The sequence below is a fragment of the Calliphora vicina genome, chromosome 3 (assembly GCF_958450345.1).
Source record: "Calliphora vicina chromosome 3, idCalVici1.1, whole genome shotgun sequence".
NCBI lineage: Eukaryota > Metazoa > Arthropoda > Insecta > Diptera > Calliphoridae > Calliphora > Calliphora vicina.
The window spans coordinates 130,861,411-130,876,557 of NC_088782.1; the positions used below are offsets into that span (position 1 = coordinate 130,861,411).

At 29.3% G+C, this 15,147-nt stretch overlaps 2 protein-coding genes across 4 annotated transcripts; one reads left to right on the plus strand and one right to left on the minus strand.

Annotated features, from left to right (window-relative positions):
• The first annotated feature begins 2,147 nt into the window (after positions 1 to 2,147).
• Positions 2,148 to 8,736, plus strand: Synd (protein kinase C and casein kinase substrate in neurons protein Synd). 3 transcript variants are annotated; one of them, XM_065503089.1, is made up of 10 exons: positions 2,148 to 2,166; positions 3,487 to 3,594; positions 3,679 to 3,788; positions 5,715 to 6,052; positions 6,546 to 6,772; positions 6,848 to 6,968; positions 7,027 to 7,137; positions 7,202 to 7,401; positions 7,504 to 7,664; positions 7,746 to 8,736. In XM_065503089.1, exons 2-10 carry the CDS (start codon positions 3,491 to 3,493, stop codon positions 7,856 to 7,858), a joined length of 1,485 nt encoding a protein of 494 aa, XP_065359161.1. In that variant the 5' UTR covers positions 2,148 to 2,166; positions 3,487 to 3,490; the 3' UTR covers positions 7,859 to 8,736. The 3 variants fall into 3 exon arrangements, with proteins under 3 accessions (XP_065359161.1, XP_065359160.1, XP_065359158.1); XM_065503088.1 differs by lacking the exon at positions 2,148 to 2,166 and adding an exon at positions 2,340 to 2,428; XM_065503086.1 differs by lacking the exon at positions 2,148 to 2,166 and adding an exon at positions 2,438 to 2,686.
• On the minus strand, positions 8,174 to 11,411 carry LOC135953272 (uncharacterized). The gene is made up of 6 exons (XM_065503085.1): positions 10,223 to 11,411; positions 10,033 to 10,154; positions 9,833 to 9,973; positions 9,602 to 9,762; positions 9,315 to 9,532; positions 8,174 to 9,100 (listed from the first exon to the last, which is right to left on the minus strand). The coding sequence occupies exons 1-6, from the start codon at positions 11,355 to 11,357 to the stop codon at positions 8,748 to 8,750; spliced, it is 2,130 nt and encodes a 709-aa protein (XP_065359157.1). The 5' UTR covers positions 11,358 to 11,411; the 3' UTR covers positions 8,174 to 8,747.
• Between the last annotated feature and the right edge of the window lie 3,736 nt (positions 11,412 to 15,147).

A 15,147-nucleotide genomic window follows, 5' to 3' on the forward strand; every position in this document is an offset into this window, starting at 1 on the left:
AGTACACCCCCATATGGAAGTCTTACCTCTAAGGGAGCGCCCTTGGCCTGTTTGGCCAGGTAATCTACTCTCTCATTGAACCAAACTCCAACATGGGCAGGAACCCATAATATATGTACCTCAAGGATATGAGAATCAACTATAGAATTTAAAACAATAAACAAAATTTCAAATAGGTACTTACCGAAATAATAAAATTAATTAATTTCGGTTACCAAGACCTCTCAAACTATTTTCTATTGCATTTGTATTCGATTATTGTTCATGAGAAGATTTAAAACAACAACGTAGCGGACGACATGATAAAACGAAATTTGTTATGCACTTTTGGCAATTACACAACACAACAATGCATTATATTATTTAATAATTAATTAATAACTACATATGTATAACACTATTATTACTTTATTATCATAATAACAATTCAACTTTTATAAGCCTCTTGCACTTTTCTTAGTGCGCCATATTCCATGATTATTTTGCAACTTTAAACAACAACAATGCCAGCAAATGAAATGTGGCAATTTTTTGTGACACACTTTTTTATTTTTTTTATTTTACACTTTACTTCATTATTAAATAACATTATTAACACTAACCAACTATAATTTAATAGTTTAAACAATATTCCTTAAATTATTTAAACTATTTTCACAAACCGACGCGACGCGTGCCCTTAATGGTTGCAATAAAAAAACTTAAAAGCATAAAAGCAAACAACAAACAAAAAATAAAACGAAAGGGACATAGAAGAAGAAAAAATGTTGGCTACCGATTTGAATTGGCAAAAAGTTAACGGTAATTTGTATTGTTTCTGTTTAAAATTATATATAACTAGGGTGGGTACATTGTAAGGGGCCGAACAAATGTACAGAGCCGCATCGCGATTCTTATTCTAAGGGTTATTATAGCTCCCGTTGGCGGATATCGAACGTCGGAGCAATTTAATCAGGTTACGGGAGATGTCCACTTATGGGACATCTTAAAAATATCAAGAGAAAATATTTAAATGTACAGTAATATTCCATCATACAACTACTGATGGCGAAACATACATATGTATATGTACATATATTTTTTATCTCCTAATTTTATATATCTTTAATATATTAGCTGACTGTTTATATTTATTTATTTCATTTTTTCAGAATCAAGCCCTAAGGGCCAAATATGATTTATAATAAATATAAACTTAAAAACTTTCATTCTCTGTATTTCTTCTCATATATACCATGTTACGTAAAAATTGGATCAGGTTTATCTTTCATTACGAATATTGTCCTGCTACGGGAGATGTTTAGTTTGTTCTACAAATACATACTACCAAAAGCATGGGACAAAGAAATTCGTCTGTCTATTGGTGCTCTCCGTTAGTAGGACTTCACTGTATGTGTATATGGAATAACGGTAATAATATATTATATATAATATATTAAATGGTAACTTAAAAAAATTTTATTTCTTGGCTTTTTAAGACATTTTTTCTAGTCATTCCTATCTCCTTTAGAATCGGCACCTGATTATTGTCATATTATGACCATGGTAGAACCAACCAGGTACAATTATTAGGGAGAGTTTTCAATATTTACCCCTACAACGTCAAACAACGCATTTACTCTCATCACTTTTTATTTTGTTTTCGCAATATTTTGCACGTTATATTAAAACTAACACATATTTATTTGGAAAAAATTTAATTTGAATTGAATATTTCACGAAAAAAATTAAATACACAAAAATTTGTTTAATTAATTTATTTTTGTCTTAGACATTTCTGTTTGTTTTTTTCTAATTTTCTTTTGTTTGACGTTATAGGGAATGTATAATTGAGAACGTACTTTCTAATAATTGTACCTTGCTTGTTCTGCCATGATTATGACTAACACAAAAAAATTCAAAAATAATTTTAAAAAGTAATAAACAAACGAACATTTTGTTATCGGCCATTTATCATAACTAACTACACTAGATTTTAAAACAACCCTGTTTTTTTCTTTTGCTTATTCCTTACATCTTCGTAATTGGCAGCACTATACGGAATGCAACACTGTGAAACGAGTAAAGAAAAAGAGTAAAAATAAAAAGACAACAATTTCTGTGAAATTCTTGCACATAACTAGGCTATTTATTTAATAAATAATTTATTTCAAGCTATTAAAAAAGGTTTGTTCGCTCTTAATAAATTATCAAATATTGCAGATATGTTTTAAATATAGACTGTTGGAATTTAATGGTGTGGATTTTTAGCAACCCTGATTTTTTGTTTTCACTTTTTCTTTTGCTAACATTTTTCTATAAGAATTAAAGTTTGTGTGTGTAATTTTTATTGTATTTCGTTTTATTTTCATTTTATGTTTTTTTGACGAGTGGCTGTTGGCTTTTGGGTGTTGCGGAATTTTTTTGTGTGATTTTTTTTTTATAAACGGTACGGTGCGACGATACAAATTTGTGAAAAGAAAAAAAGAGACCTTTTTGGTGTGGCTCCCATTTGGTTATTGTCTAATTGCATATTTTTCTATCAGAAATTATCTAATACAAATATTTTAAAAGCAAAAATATCCTAGAAAAATAGCTTACAAGAAAGTAAAAAAAACTAGATATAAAAAAGTGCTTCGAAAACAAAGAAAAAAAACATAAAACTAAAATTTCTTTTAAGTGGTCAGTGAAACGATTGATATTTTTGGTATGTTGCTGTCTGTTGCTGTTGTTTGGAAAAACTAGCAGTCGTTTAAGAAACTTGCTAAACTTGTTGTTTTTTAACAAAAATCAATGAAATTTTTTACAAACATGTATTGTTGTTTTATTAGTATATTTAAAATTTTTCAATTGAGTAGTATCATTTAAATTGGTTTTACAACCATTTAAATTCTGTGCGTATTATTTATTATGTAAGCTTATGGCTAAATGACTGGGTTACATTAGGTAGAATTGGAATGAAGTAACTGGCAAAAATAAAAATATGTAGTATCAAGTTGTTTTTTTATCTGTTTGATAATTCTTAGCGCCAAGTATTTTAAAGATTATTCAAAGGGGTCGTCCGTCTCTTTCCTCAATAACAAACAACAATAAAGTAAATATAGATAGGTAGATATTGTATCTAAGTGATACTACACTTCATGCTCATTTTATCTGAATTATATTTGCTGCTGATGATTAATAAGTTTTATTAAGTTGTTTTCCTAACAAATTTATCAAAGTTAATTAAAATTACACTAAGGACTCTGTTGATATTAATAGTTAAACGTGTAACTCACCTATATACTTCAAACGGAAATATAATATAGCGCTACCCCAATTTGTTTTTTAAAAAAATTTTAATAGTACATATTTTTACTCCCGGGTCTTTTAAAGTCGTAGTACTTAATAACAATGAGAAATTTGAATATTATTTTTTATATGATGATTAAAATTTTTAAAAATAAATTGAACATTTAAATAAACGCACAGTGCAATTATTTACACATTTCTATTTTATTGTTTCAGAAAAATGTCGCACCATAGCGATGATCAATTACTAGAAGCTGGAAGTGAGTCTTTTTGGGAGCCTGGAAATTATAAAAGAACTACGAAACGCATAGAAGATGGCTACAAGTAAGTAAAAATACGTATTATATTAGTAATACTTCAAAGAAAATCAATAAGTAATTGATAATGTGACACAACATACAATTTTAGACTTTGTAATGAATTGCAACAGTTAATACAAGAGAGAGCAGATATTGAAAAATCCTATGCAAAAAGCTTACGAACTTGGTCGAAAAAATGGGGTGAACTGATAGAAAAAGGTAAATATACATTGCTATTTAAAAACACACTGCTAAAGTCGCGATTAACTTATTTTTCTTTAACTAGCATTCTTTAAAATCATGTTCACTTCCCTTTGTTGCCCCATCCATTCATATTTAGAAATTCATAATATATACGTTTGTGTATAAAATTCTCTTATTTCCATTGGTTTCTCTAATGTTTTACTACTAAATATAAGTATTTTTGTATTGACCACAATTAATAAGTCATCGTCGTTAGTTCTGTTGGTCGTTTAGCTATTTAGTATAAAAGTAACACATTTATGTGGAAGCTCTCGTCAAATAAATAAATACATATTCTTGTCAGTGTTATTTTTGAAGATTCTCAATATTATTATCAACATTATTATCCTAATATCCTCTTAATATAGTCACAGAATATATATCCTCTTAATATAGTCACATATTATTTTTGCAAAACATATTACAACTATAAAACTATTTAAATTTATCGTCTCCCTACAGGTAGATAAACTTTAAAACAATAATTCTCAAATTCAACAAGTTTATAGATAGAAACAGTAGAATAACGAAAAGTAACATCCATAATATTTTTAGTCTTGCACATACCATAGATATTTGTCATATTTGTTGTTATTGTTACTTGCTGTTCTTTAACTTTGTGTGTGTTTTGTTAAGTTTTCTGATTTAATTTCTGTTTTAAGTTTTTTGCTTATTTTATTTGCTGATTTATATGGGTCAGTCACGTTTCTTTTTTTTTTAAAAAAAAAAAAAAACTATGTTACTTCAAAAATATAATAAAAAGTTTCAATCACAAAATATATATGATAAAATATTTTGTTTTTAAATAAAGTGATCTTGTTTATGAAAAATATTTGACCATCTTTTTCCATTACATTATTTATATTAATGACATTATAAACATGTATTACAAATAATAAATATGAACTAATCATTATTAGAATTCATAACTGATTAGATATGTTTCCGATATGACAATAGTTTATTAAATGAAATATGTTTTTGTACTAATCATACAATGTTATGATAATTTGAGGATTTTTATTTGTAGTAGTGTGTGCTATTATTTTTTTTTTTTGTTATTTATAAATCAATGATTTTAGGTGAAAAATATTTTATACCAAATTAAAATTCAAAACGCATCATTTGCGTTGCGTCATATTTGTTTGCAAATGCTTAATAGGCAAGACAGCCCCTCTCAGCGTACAATAATGTGAATGAATGCATAACAGCAATTGATAGTACAAGTTATTTTTTTAGCAATCGTTGTAGAAAAAAACAATTCCATAATGATTTACAGCTGTAGAGATAGAAAAAATTTTGCGAATCTGTTTTTTTTTTCTCCTACACCCACTTTCCTGCCTCTTTCGCAAAACTACCGGCCACTTTTCACCTAGCCTTGCAAACACTTGTACATTCGTTCATTGTGCTCATGTCTACTATATAATACTATTAGTTTAAGTTTATTTACATTATTATTTAAATGAGAATAGTGTAGGTTTATTATAATCTTCTCTATAGAGTAAATTATGGGTCTGTGTAGATATATGGATGCAAGATACTTAAGTTTTTATGATATAAGCAACCTATGTAAGGTATAGAAACTCCGGTCATTTCCAAAAAAAAAAATGTTGATTCTCTTCTAACGCTACAAGTATACGTATTATGTTTTATACATGTTTTTGCATTTATATTTCTTTTCATAGAAAAGGTTTCAAAAATCAATGATAGAATAGAATATGTATGTATGATTCTATGTGTATAAATTTCAAATAAAACCATTATGTACTATCATTTGTTATTGTTGAAATAATAATAGTGACAAGAATTGGACACTGAAGCTTGTTACTATTGTGACATGTTTGACATAACGTTTTTTGTATTTTCCTAATATTGAACATTTATGTATTTATTTGTTGTCAGGTCCGGAATATGGTACTACAGAGGCTGCCTGGAAAGGCGTTCTTACCGAATCGGAGCGCATTTCGGATGTGCATATGAAAATTAAAGAAAATCTTTGCAGTGATGTAAGTTCACAAATAAAATCATGGCAAAAAGATAACTATCATCACACTTTAATGCAAATCAAAGAGCGCAAAGATATGGAGGATCTATTCAAGAAGGCCCAAAAGTCATGGGCTAAGCTATTGGCTAAAGTTGAAAAAGCCAAAGCCGAATATCATGCTGCTTGTAAAACAGAAAAAAGTGCCACGAACCAAGAACGTAACGCCACCGCTGATAGTTCATTATCACCAGATCAGGTAAACAAACAAAAAAGTATGATATAAAGGTATTTAAAATAGAGAACAATTCGAATATTTACATATTTATATATTTTGTGGTTGGAATGTTGTTGTTTACAACGATTTAAAAAATTTATCTAAGACTTTTGCAAACAAATTGTATTAAATATTTAATATTTGATAAAAGATTTTGTATATTTTATGTTTATGCTGGGTAAACATTGTTACTATACTGAAACAAAGTAAATATAAACTGTGGTACTATTTATGGGAATTTCCAAGAACAACAGATACATAAATGTTTAACCTTTACTTCATTGTCTCCGGGCAAAGAAAACATAAATAAACAGAATGAAAGGCATAAACTATTTAAGTTTTATGAATTCTTGAAATTGGAGATAACTCTTAAAAGTTAATTAATATGTAATAATTTACTTTAAGTTTAATGTCTGTCTATTTTTTGCATTCAATAATTGTTTTATATAATTTATTTTTTTTTCTATTTTTGAAGGTGAAAAAAATGCATGATCGTGTACAGAAGACTAAAGATCAAGTACAAAAGTGTCGCGAAAAATATGAACAAGCCATTTCCGAAATAACCAAATATAATTCCGTGTATATAGAGGATATGACATCGGTATTCGAAAAGTGCCAAACTATGGAAAAGACGCGTCTGCAGTTCTTCAAAGAAGTTCTATTTAATTTACATACTGTCCTTGATCTTACCAAGGTACCAAGGTAAATTCTAACAAAAACGTTTTTATTTTACAAAATATTCACTGTATTATGTATATGTGTATTTTATTTGAGCAGTCTACCGCAGATTTATGAAGAATTTTATCATACTATTAATAATGCAGACCATCAAAAGGACTTGAAGTGGTGGTCTAACAATCATGGCGTTAATATGGCTATGAATTGGCCCGCATTTGTGGTAAATTTTATCAAAACATTTGTTGTGAGTCTGATATGAAATGCATTGATTTCTATAGGAATACACAGAAGAATTCCGTGATATAGCCAAGGGAAGCAAGTCAAAGGAAGCTTTACCAGCAGCCCCTATAACATTGATTAACCAAAGGCCTGTTAATGAAGATCTGCATGTATGTAAATTTTTATTTGAATGTTTATACAAATTGGAAATATTGATTTTTGTGTTTGCTTCAGGAATATTCGGGTTCATCGAGTTTAAAGAAATCTAACAATACGTCTTCTTCATTGAAATCAACCGGAAAACAACAGCCGCCAGAGTCTTTAGCTACCTCGCCAACAACAACAGCAGCTGCAGCAACAACATCATCAACAGTAGGAGCTACAACGACAACTAAAACTATTGCAAATGCCCATAATCGTAATTCAAGCGTAACGTAAGTATTATTGTCAATTATTAGAGTATTTACAAAACAGTTCGCTAACTAACAAACTATCTAATCCTCACTCATATCAATTTCATGTCGTTGCACATTTAGTAATGGTAAATCAAATTCCACTGAGGCAAATCCCTTCGAAGAGGAAGAAGAATGGGACGAGGGAGATAATGTCTTAGTGGATAATGGTGAGCCCGGTGTTCCCGTTAAAGCATTGTACGATTACGAAGGAGCTGAAAGTGATGAATTAACATTCAAACAAGGTAATGAACTGCCCTACACTCACAAATATATTTAATTTTGAATGCTTGTTTTCAATTATGCTAATTTTGTTCATATTACAGGAGATGTTTTTGAAAAATTAGAAGATGAAGACGAACAAGGCTGGTGTAAGGGACGTATGAATGGTCGGGTAGGCTTGTATCCCGCCAATTATGTAGAGCTTGTACACACGTAAATTTCATTTACAGCTACATATTTATAAATCCTGAATGAACCCTTCTACCATTGTATAATCCCAATTCTGTAGCCCCTTTCATCTCATCTTTCACAAGAAAAGAACAACATTATTCACAAGAATATATAAATATCTGTTTTTATATGGAAAAGCAATAGATATGTATTTGTTTAGCATTTATTAAGTATTAATTAAAAACTTAATATATTATCGTTATTCTATCGTTATTGTCCGATATTGTCCGATTTCTTTCTCCGTTAAAAACAAAAAACAAAATCGAACGGTTTTAGCCATTTGAAAAAAAAACAAATCACATTTTGATACAATGTATTTATTCTGTTAACAAAATAATCCAAAAAATACTACATATTTTAATTTTTATTATTTTTTCAACATAAAAACCAAATGAAATTTTTTAGGGAATTAAAACAAGAAAAAAAAGATCCATTTTTTTTCTTAAAGTTAAAAAATTTATTATTTTTATGTGTGTTACAATACAAACCCACTAATAATTTATAATAACTAATGAATTATTAAATACTGTACTCCTTTGATTAGTTTCATATTAAACCCAAAAGCAATAACATACAAACTTTTATAAAATATGTTGAGAAAAAGGTTAAAATATAAATAAAAATATAATGTTAATAATAAGCATTTTGTAGTGAAACCAGAACAATTATAAGTGAATTAAATTAAAAGGACCCCGTTTATATGTTTTACTAGTGAGTATTTGTAATTTATTTAACTTATATTTAAAGATAAATAACATTAAAATCATTACATTACGATAATTATATTATTAAAATAATATAAAAACTATATTAACGAAAAAATATTTAAAATAAAAGCAAATTTCTTAAAAAAAAGATACTAAAGTTTTCAATCCCTATATCAGATCTGACACTGCTTCATTATAGTACAAATACCACAATTTACTTTCAATGTGGCAAAACTGACTTAAATTTTTTCGTCGATTAAGTTTTAAATACCGTTGATCCAAATCTAATCGACACAAACGCGGTAGACAACAACAGGGAATTGTTAAATAGTGGTTAGCTACCTGGGACAACTGTTTATAGTTATCAGATTGCTGTTGCCACCACAGGGCTGGTGATTGATCTAAATCCAAACATGCCTCTGCTTGGTATTGTTCAAACTCTAAATCTAAGTTTGTTTTTAAATCTGTAGTCATTTCGGTGTTTGTCAAAGAAACGTCACGTTTGAAAAATAACTTTAAACCTTAAAAACAGAAATAATTTTTTTAACTTAATAAAAGATTTTTTTTTTAATTTTTCTTGAAGTATACTAAGATTAAGGGTATATACGATTCTGCACAGCACTCTGGTTTTTTTAATTAATTACTTATGAAAACAGATTGGAGTGTTATATTTAACCTTTGGCTTAGTATAATTAACCCACTTTTGATACAATCTAACATAACAAGAATACTTACTACTGCATTTTCGATAAGTCATCATTGAATCTTCTGAGTTCTGTTCTATCTTAATGTTATGAGTCTTATTTAAAGTCACATGTAAAATGTGTTTAAAGCGTGCAAGTACTTGTGTTTTCAAATCAGTAATTTCGAAATGTGATTCCTGAAGAGCAAAATCACGATGAAATCTCGTGTCAAAAAATGTGGCCTCATTGAGAAAATTTTGTGCCATTACTCTAGAAAAACGAAATAATGTAATTTAGAATTAAAATATAAATTTGGCGCAGATAAAAATACGCACAGACCTTGCATGTAATTCTTTTTCTAAAATGTTTTGTATCTTAAATATTCTTAAAGACTCCTCTTGATTTATGGATCTGAAGTGTTCTTCAAACAATTTTATAATTAATGGGCGAGTAAGTGTGCATAGGGGCAAATTTTCGTCCGTTATAATATCCAAAGCCATCTGTTCTTTAAAAATATTTATAATAACATTAATAATAGTATAGAATGGTAATGGCAGGAAATGTACAAGCCTTTAATGGTTTCATGTAATCGAAAATTAGTCGCATTTCGCCCCATTGTTCAAGTTCTACATTCTCAAATATATTTTCCAAAATGTTCAGTCTATTCCAAAGACTCCGTGGTCTGATAAAGGACTTTTTTATATGTGTTTGCTGTAATAGAAAATCATCAAGACTAAATAGATCAACTTTGGGATAATAAGTAACTTTACACATGGATTTTCTAGCATTCGTTTTAAAAGTTTTTCATAGTCTTCTGAAAAATCGCTTTGTTCAAAAATTTTCTGCAAACTACGAGTCAGCATGGATTCCAGGGACTCAATTATAGGCAAATCTTTAAACAAATGAAACAGGAGTTCAAATAAATCTATTTTTGAATTGTTATTCTCTATATTAACCAACCATGAAACTTGGTAAACTCCAATACAAAATCAAAAACATTATCTATGCAGGGTACCACCACACCGCTACAGTTTTTTAGATCGATATCCGTTAAGAGTTTGGAAATATCAATAGGTTTAGTGCAAATAGTACTACTCGTGTATAGAATGCTGATTAAATCCACTTTGCTATCGTTCAAATAGTTATAATATATATTCATAACATTCTGACCATCATTATCCATGTATATTTCAATACTTAAAGAGTATGGTTGAGTTTGTGATAATCGAACTACATGGGAAGTGATTATTTGATTAGTATTTATATATCGTGTTTCTATCACTTTCATTACTCGTTTTACTGTCTCAGGATCCATCTTTACACCAGTCAATTGTTGATTGTATTTGCAGAAACCTTGATTCTCCAATATTTCTAATGGTGATAAATCCGTCTGAACCATATCTGCCAGCATTATGTCCATAGATTGGAGCTGTTGCTCATGTAGTTCAAGATCGGTGTATGTAAAAATTTGTTCATTTTTTGTGTCATCCATACTGGCAGCAGTGGGTAAATCATCATCATTTGTTTCTGTTATTTCAACTGTAGGGGTATCATTCGATGGTATAAATCCGATGTAATCTGAACTTTGTATTTCTAAATCTACCTTATTTGACAAAGCTGTACAATTATTTCCACTATGAATAATACTTTCAGCTTCCAAATTAGCACTGTATTCGGGAATCGTTAGAAATGGTTCAATAAAATTGTTTTTACTTTGTAAAGATGATGCTTCCTCAATGCGTCGTCTTTTGATATCTAGAGCATTTATAGTATTAACACTTGGCGGATCACATATTGTCACTCTGTCTTTCACACAAATCATTTGTTCACCTAATTTTTGATCATTCTGTTTTGCAGCCGTGTCGTTTGAGGGCATGACGAGCTTTTGAAATATTTCAACATGTTTGGACATTAAATGAGTCCTTAAGTTGGAGGTATTTTTGTTGTAAGCAATTGCTGTATTGCAAATAGTACACACTATCTTTTGCCGCGTTAGTATGTTGTTTCCACTGTCTGAAGGAAACCCAAAATATTTCCAATAAGGGCTACGCATTGATGAGGGTACCACCGTGCGTGTATATTCTATTTGTTCCATAATTATTTGAATCTTTTATTAAATATTTTACCCGAAAAAAACTATTGTTTTACTCTAAATAAATTTATCACAAAGTATATTTATAAACAATCACAGTGCATTAATAGCATAGAAATAATTGTTGTTAATTGCCGTCAAGCCTATTTACACGAGAAATAATATTCTGTTCAAGGCGAATTGAAATAAATACAGGCGAATTCACTTATTTTTTATATATAGAGTTTGACATACGGGCGGATATTTTTTATATATGTAGTTTGACATTTGTGCGTGCTATTTCTATAATCAGCTGTGCTGCCGATGGCACCTTATTAAATGCACCTTGATTCTGTTTATAAAAACAGTTTTTTTCAACGTACTTTGGTACTTTACCTAGCGCTACACATGCAAGTAACAGTTCGAAAAACTCAACACATTCATACTTTTGCACAACAGAATCACAAATGAATGTGTAAATTTTATTGGGAAGAAAAAAGTAATTTTGATAAAAAAATTTGATTGCCGATTTTAAATAGCAGTCTTAGTCAGACTACAATGGATATATTGATACTATTCATTTGTTGGCTTCGGAAAGTTTATTTCAACATACAGACTAGGGTTCTATAGCTGAAACAAAAAGTCGACTTTTTTAATTTTTAAAAAAGTCGACTTTTCGAACCTTCAACTTTTGGTAATTCATGAAAAGTCGACTTTTCGAACTTTCGACTTTTTAGTTATTCGACTTTTTCGACTATTTTCGACTTTCCGACTTTTTTCAACTTTTTACCATTTCTTGTAAAAAATACATGGTTTCTACATTTATTGATGCGCCTTTTGTAATGTTTAGCAATAAAAATGAAATTTATCAAGACGATAATAGTTAGAAAAATGTCATTCGCTGACTCATCAGTGAGTGAGTGAGTGAATGAATGAGTCAGGTCTTATATTTTTATATTAATAGATGTTTACAAAAAAGCCCAATAAGTCGATCGTATATATACTTTTGTTTTTTGATAACAGCAGGTCCAAATATATCCCGATTTTCTCCATTTTTATTTTCTAACAACAAATTTATATATCAAATAAAGAAAGAATTGTTAAAAAATCGTGACTGAGTCCAAAGTTACATGCATTTGAATTTAAAAAGGCTATTTTTCGCTATTTTTTTGGGAAAAAAGTACTTTTATTCTTTTTAAGTTATCTAAAAAATTTCTAAAAGGATGTATAAAGAATTTGTACTTTTTGAAAAGCTAGCTTTACATCGAATGTTTTAAATGAAAAAAAAATTTAAAATTTTTAATATCGAGGGGACCAGGTCCATTCAAAAAACGCATATTTTTTATGTAAAATTCAACTTTAGTGCAAAAAATCTCAAATAGCATACTTGATATCAAAATATAGTAATCCATTTTAGATGGCCCAATATGTTCTTAATTATTTTGTAAAGGGTGCCGATAACCCCATCCCTGTTATGGATATTATATATAGGAATTGCGGGATTCCTGATTACAAATTTAAAAATTTGTTTTCAGTTTTTAATTTGAAATCGAAAAATCTACATAACTGTAAAATTTTATTAAAAAATATTCATAAATAAAAATTTTATTTCAAATTAAAATATTTGTATCTTTGCAAAAACTCCAAAAAAGCATTTTTTGTCATATTTTTCAAAAAAGTCACGATTTTTCTTTCTATATTTGATATTATAAATTTATTGTTAGTCCAATAAAAGCAAAATGGAGAAAATCGGGAAATATTTGGACCCGCTGTTATCAAAAAACTGGAGTAGGGTGGGCAAAAATGATGAAAATTTAATTTTCAAATGCGAATATCTCCTAAGTTATTAGAGATAATTGATAGGTTTTTTGTAGTGCTCGACGAGGAGATTCTACATATGTGATCGTTTTGAAATCGGAACACAGCCGAAGAAATAGGATCGTTTTAAAAATTTAACATATCCGAGGTGTCCTAATTTGGGGAACCCTGGCCGCACCCCCGGTGGGCCTATGCGGTCAAAATTCGAAACTTAAACTCGACAACACTTCTTCTGTGCGCATGTCAAATTTCATTCAAATCGGACTAATGGTTTAGAAGTTACAGATTTATTTTCCTCTCTTTTTTCTCATACCACTGCACTATAGGTTAAACGCATACCAAAACTGTGCTAAAGTCCAATTTATCAAATGCAAATATTGCACTTTTTTTAATGCCATTTTGTAACCAATACTCCAAATTAATTAAGTCAGCTTTTTGTTTTTTAAATAAATATTAAATTCCATTTGACAACACGCAGTCAAAGACAATGCATCGTAATTACTTAATAAATTTTGTTGAAAAGCCTGTATTGCTTTCAAATTTTCAATTGCATGTTTATATAATTTCGCGAGTTATAAACAAGAAAGTGAAAATGGAGAACAATAAACTAAGTAAGTAAGTAATGTTTTTTGTTAAAAAATGTGATAAAATTGTTTAACTTGCTTGAAATAAATTCACTTTTTTAAGATAACCTTAAGCTTTTAAAATTTCGGCAAAGTTCGGCAGATTAAATGAAATCAGAAATGAATATACTGAAATGTTATAAACTAATTTTCATTTACCATTTTTAGCCGTTTTCGAATAATACTATATTTTTTAGGTTATTGTTTGAAATTTGGCTTAACGAAAATTCAAAAAAAGAAAAATGTTATGCCGTTTTCAAACATGTAGTGGACAAAATTGAAGTAAACATATTTTCAGATGAAGTGGAGAAGCAAAGTAAATTAATAATAAAAATTAATAATTTACTTTGTGGAGAAGCATATAACGAACAGGGCTGTCAGATGTGGCGATTTCTCAAAATTTCCAATTGGCGACATGGCGATTTTTTTGGCTATTTACAGACTAGTTGGCGATTTATTTGGCGATTTTTAACAAATTATTTGTTTTTCTTGAAATAATTTCATTTCTTTGATATTTATTAACCCAATAATTAATAATTAAAATTAATCACGTATTATCTGATCATATGGATGCAGGTAGCATACACGATCAAATAGTTTGAACAATATTATTATACCCTTCAGCTTCGTGAGAAGGGTATATATAAGTTTGTCATTCCGTTTGTAATTTCTACATTTTTCATTTCCGACCCTATAAAGTATATATATTCTGGATCCTTATAGATAGCGGAGTCGATTAAGCCACGTCCGTCTGTCTGTCTGTCTGTCTGTCTGTCTGTCTGTCTGTCTGTCTGTCTGTCTGTCTGTATGTCTGTCTGTCTGTCTGTCTGTCTGTCTGTCTGTCTGTCTGTCTGTCCGTCTGTCTGTCTGTTGAAATCAATTTTCTGAAGGCCCCAGATATCTCCGGGATCCAAATCTTCAACAATTCTGTCAGACATACTTTCGAGAATTTTGCTATTTAAAATCAGCAAAATCCGTCCATAAATAACGGAGATATGAGCAAAAATCCGAGACAACCTCTGACAATTTCATCAAAAAACACAATGTATTGCATGCTTTGACAAAAAAACAACAAAACGTATGCTTGGATGTGCAAGCTTTGTGTATTTTGTTTTTTTGTGTGTTTTGTTTCTTTTGGCGTTGTTGTTGTTTTTTATACAACTAAACTTTTGATTGGTAGTGTGTTGGTTTTGTTGACAAAAAATCAACAAATCGTATGATTGAATGTGCATGCTTTGCGTATTTTGTTTCTTTTGGCGTTGTTGTTGTTTTTTATACAATTAAACGTATGTTTGGATGTGTGTTGGTTTCATTGCCTTGGGTATTTTGTTTTTGTTTTTTCTTTTGGTGTTTTGTTTCGTTTGGCGTTGTTG

Excerpts from the sequence above, each read along its gene's own strand:
- Synd (XM_065503089.1), top strand. The coding sequence starts at position 3,491 with ATGTCGCACCATAGCGATGATCAATTACTAGAAGCTGGAAGTGAGTCT. Across the intron at positions 6,773-6,847 it reads GATCTTACCAAGGTACCAAG|TCTACCGCAGATTTATGAAG; the intron begins GTAAATTCTAAC and ends TTATTTGAGCAG. Across the intron at positions 7,138-7,201 it reads CTGTTAATGAAGATCTGCAT|GAATATTCGGGTTCATCGAG; the intron begins GTATGTAAATTT and ends TGTTTGCTTCAG.
- LOC135953272 (XM_065503085.1), bottom strand. The coding sequence starts at position 11,357 with ATGGAACAAATAGAATATACACGCACGGTGGTACCCTCATCAATGCGT. Across the intron at positions 9,974-10,032 it reads GAATGCTAGAAAATCCATGT|CAAACACATATAAAAAAGTC; the intron begins GTAAAGTTACTT and ends TTTCTATTACAG. Across the intron at positions 9,101-9,314 it reads GACTTATCGAAAATGCAGTA|GTTTAAAGTTATTTTTCAAA; the intron begins GTAAGTATTCTT and ends TCTGTTTTTAAG.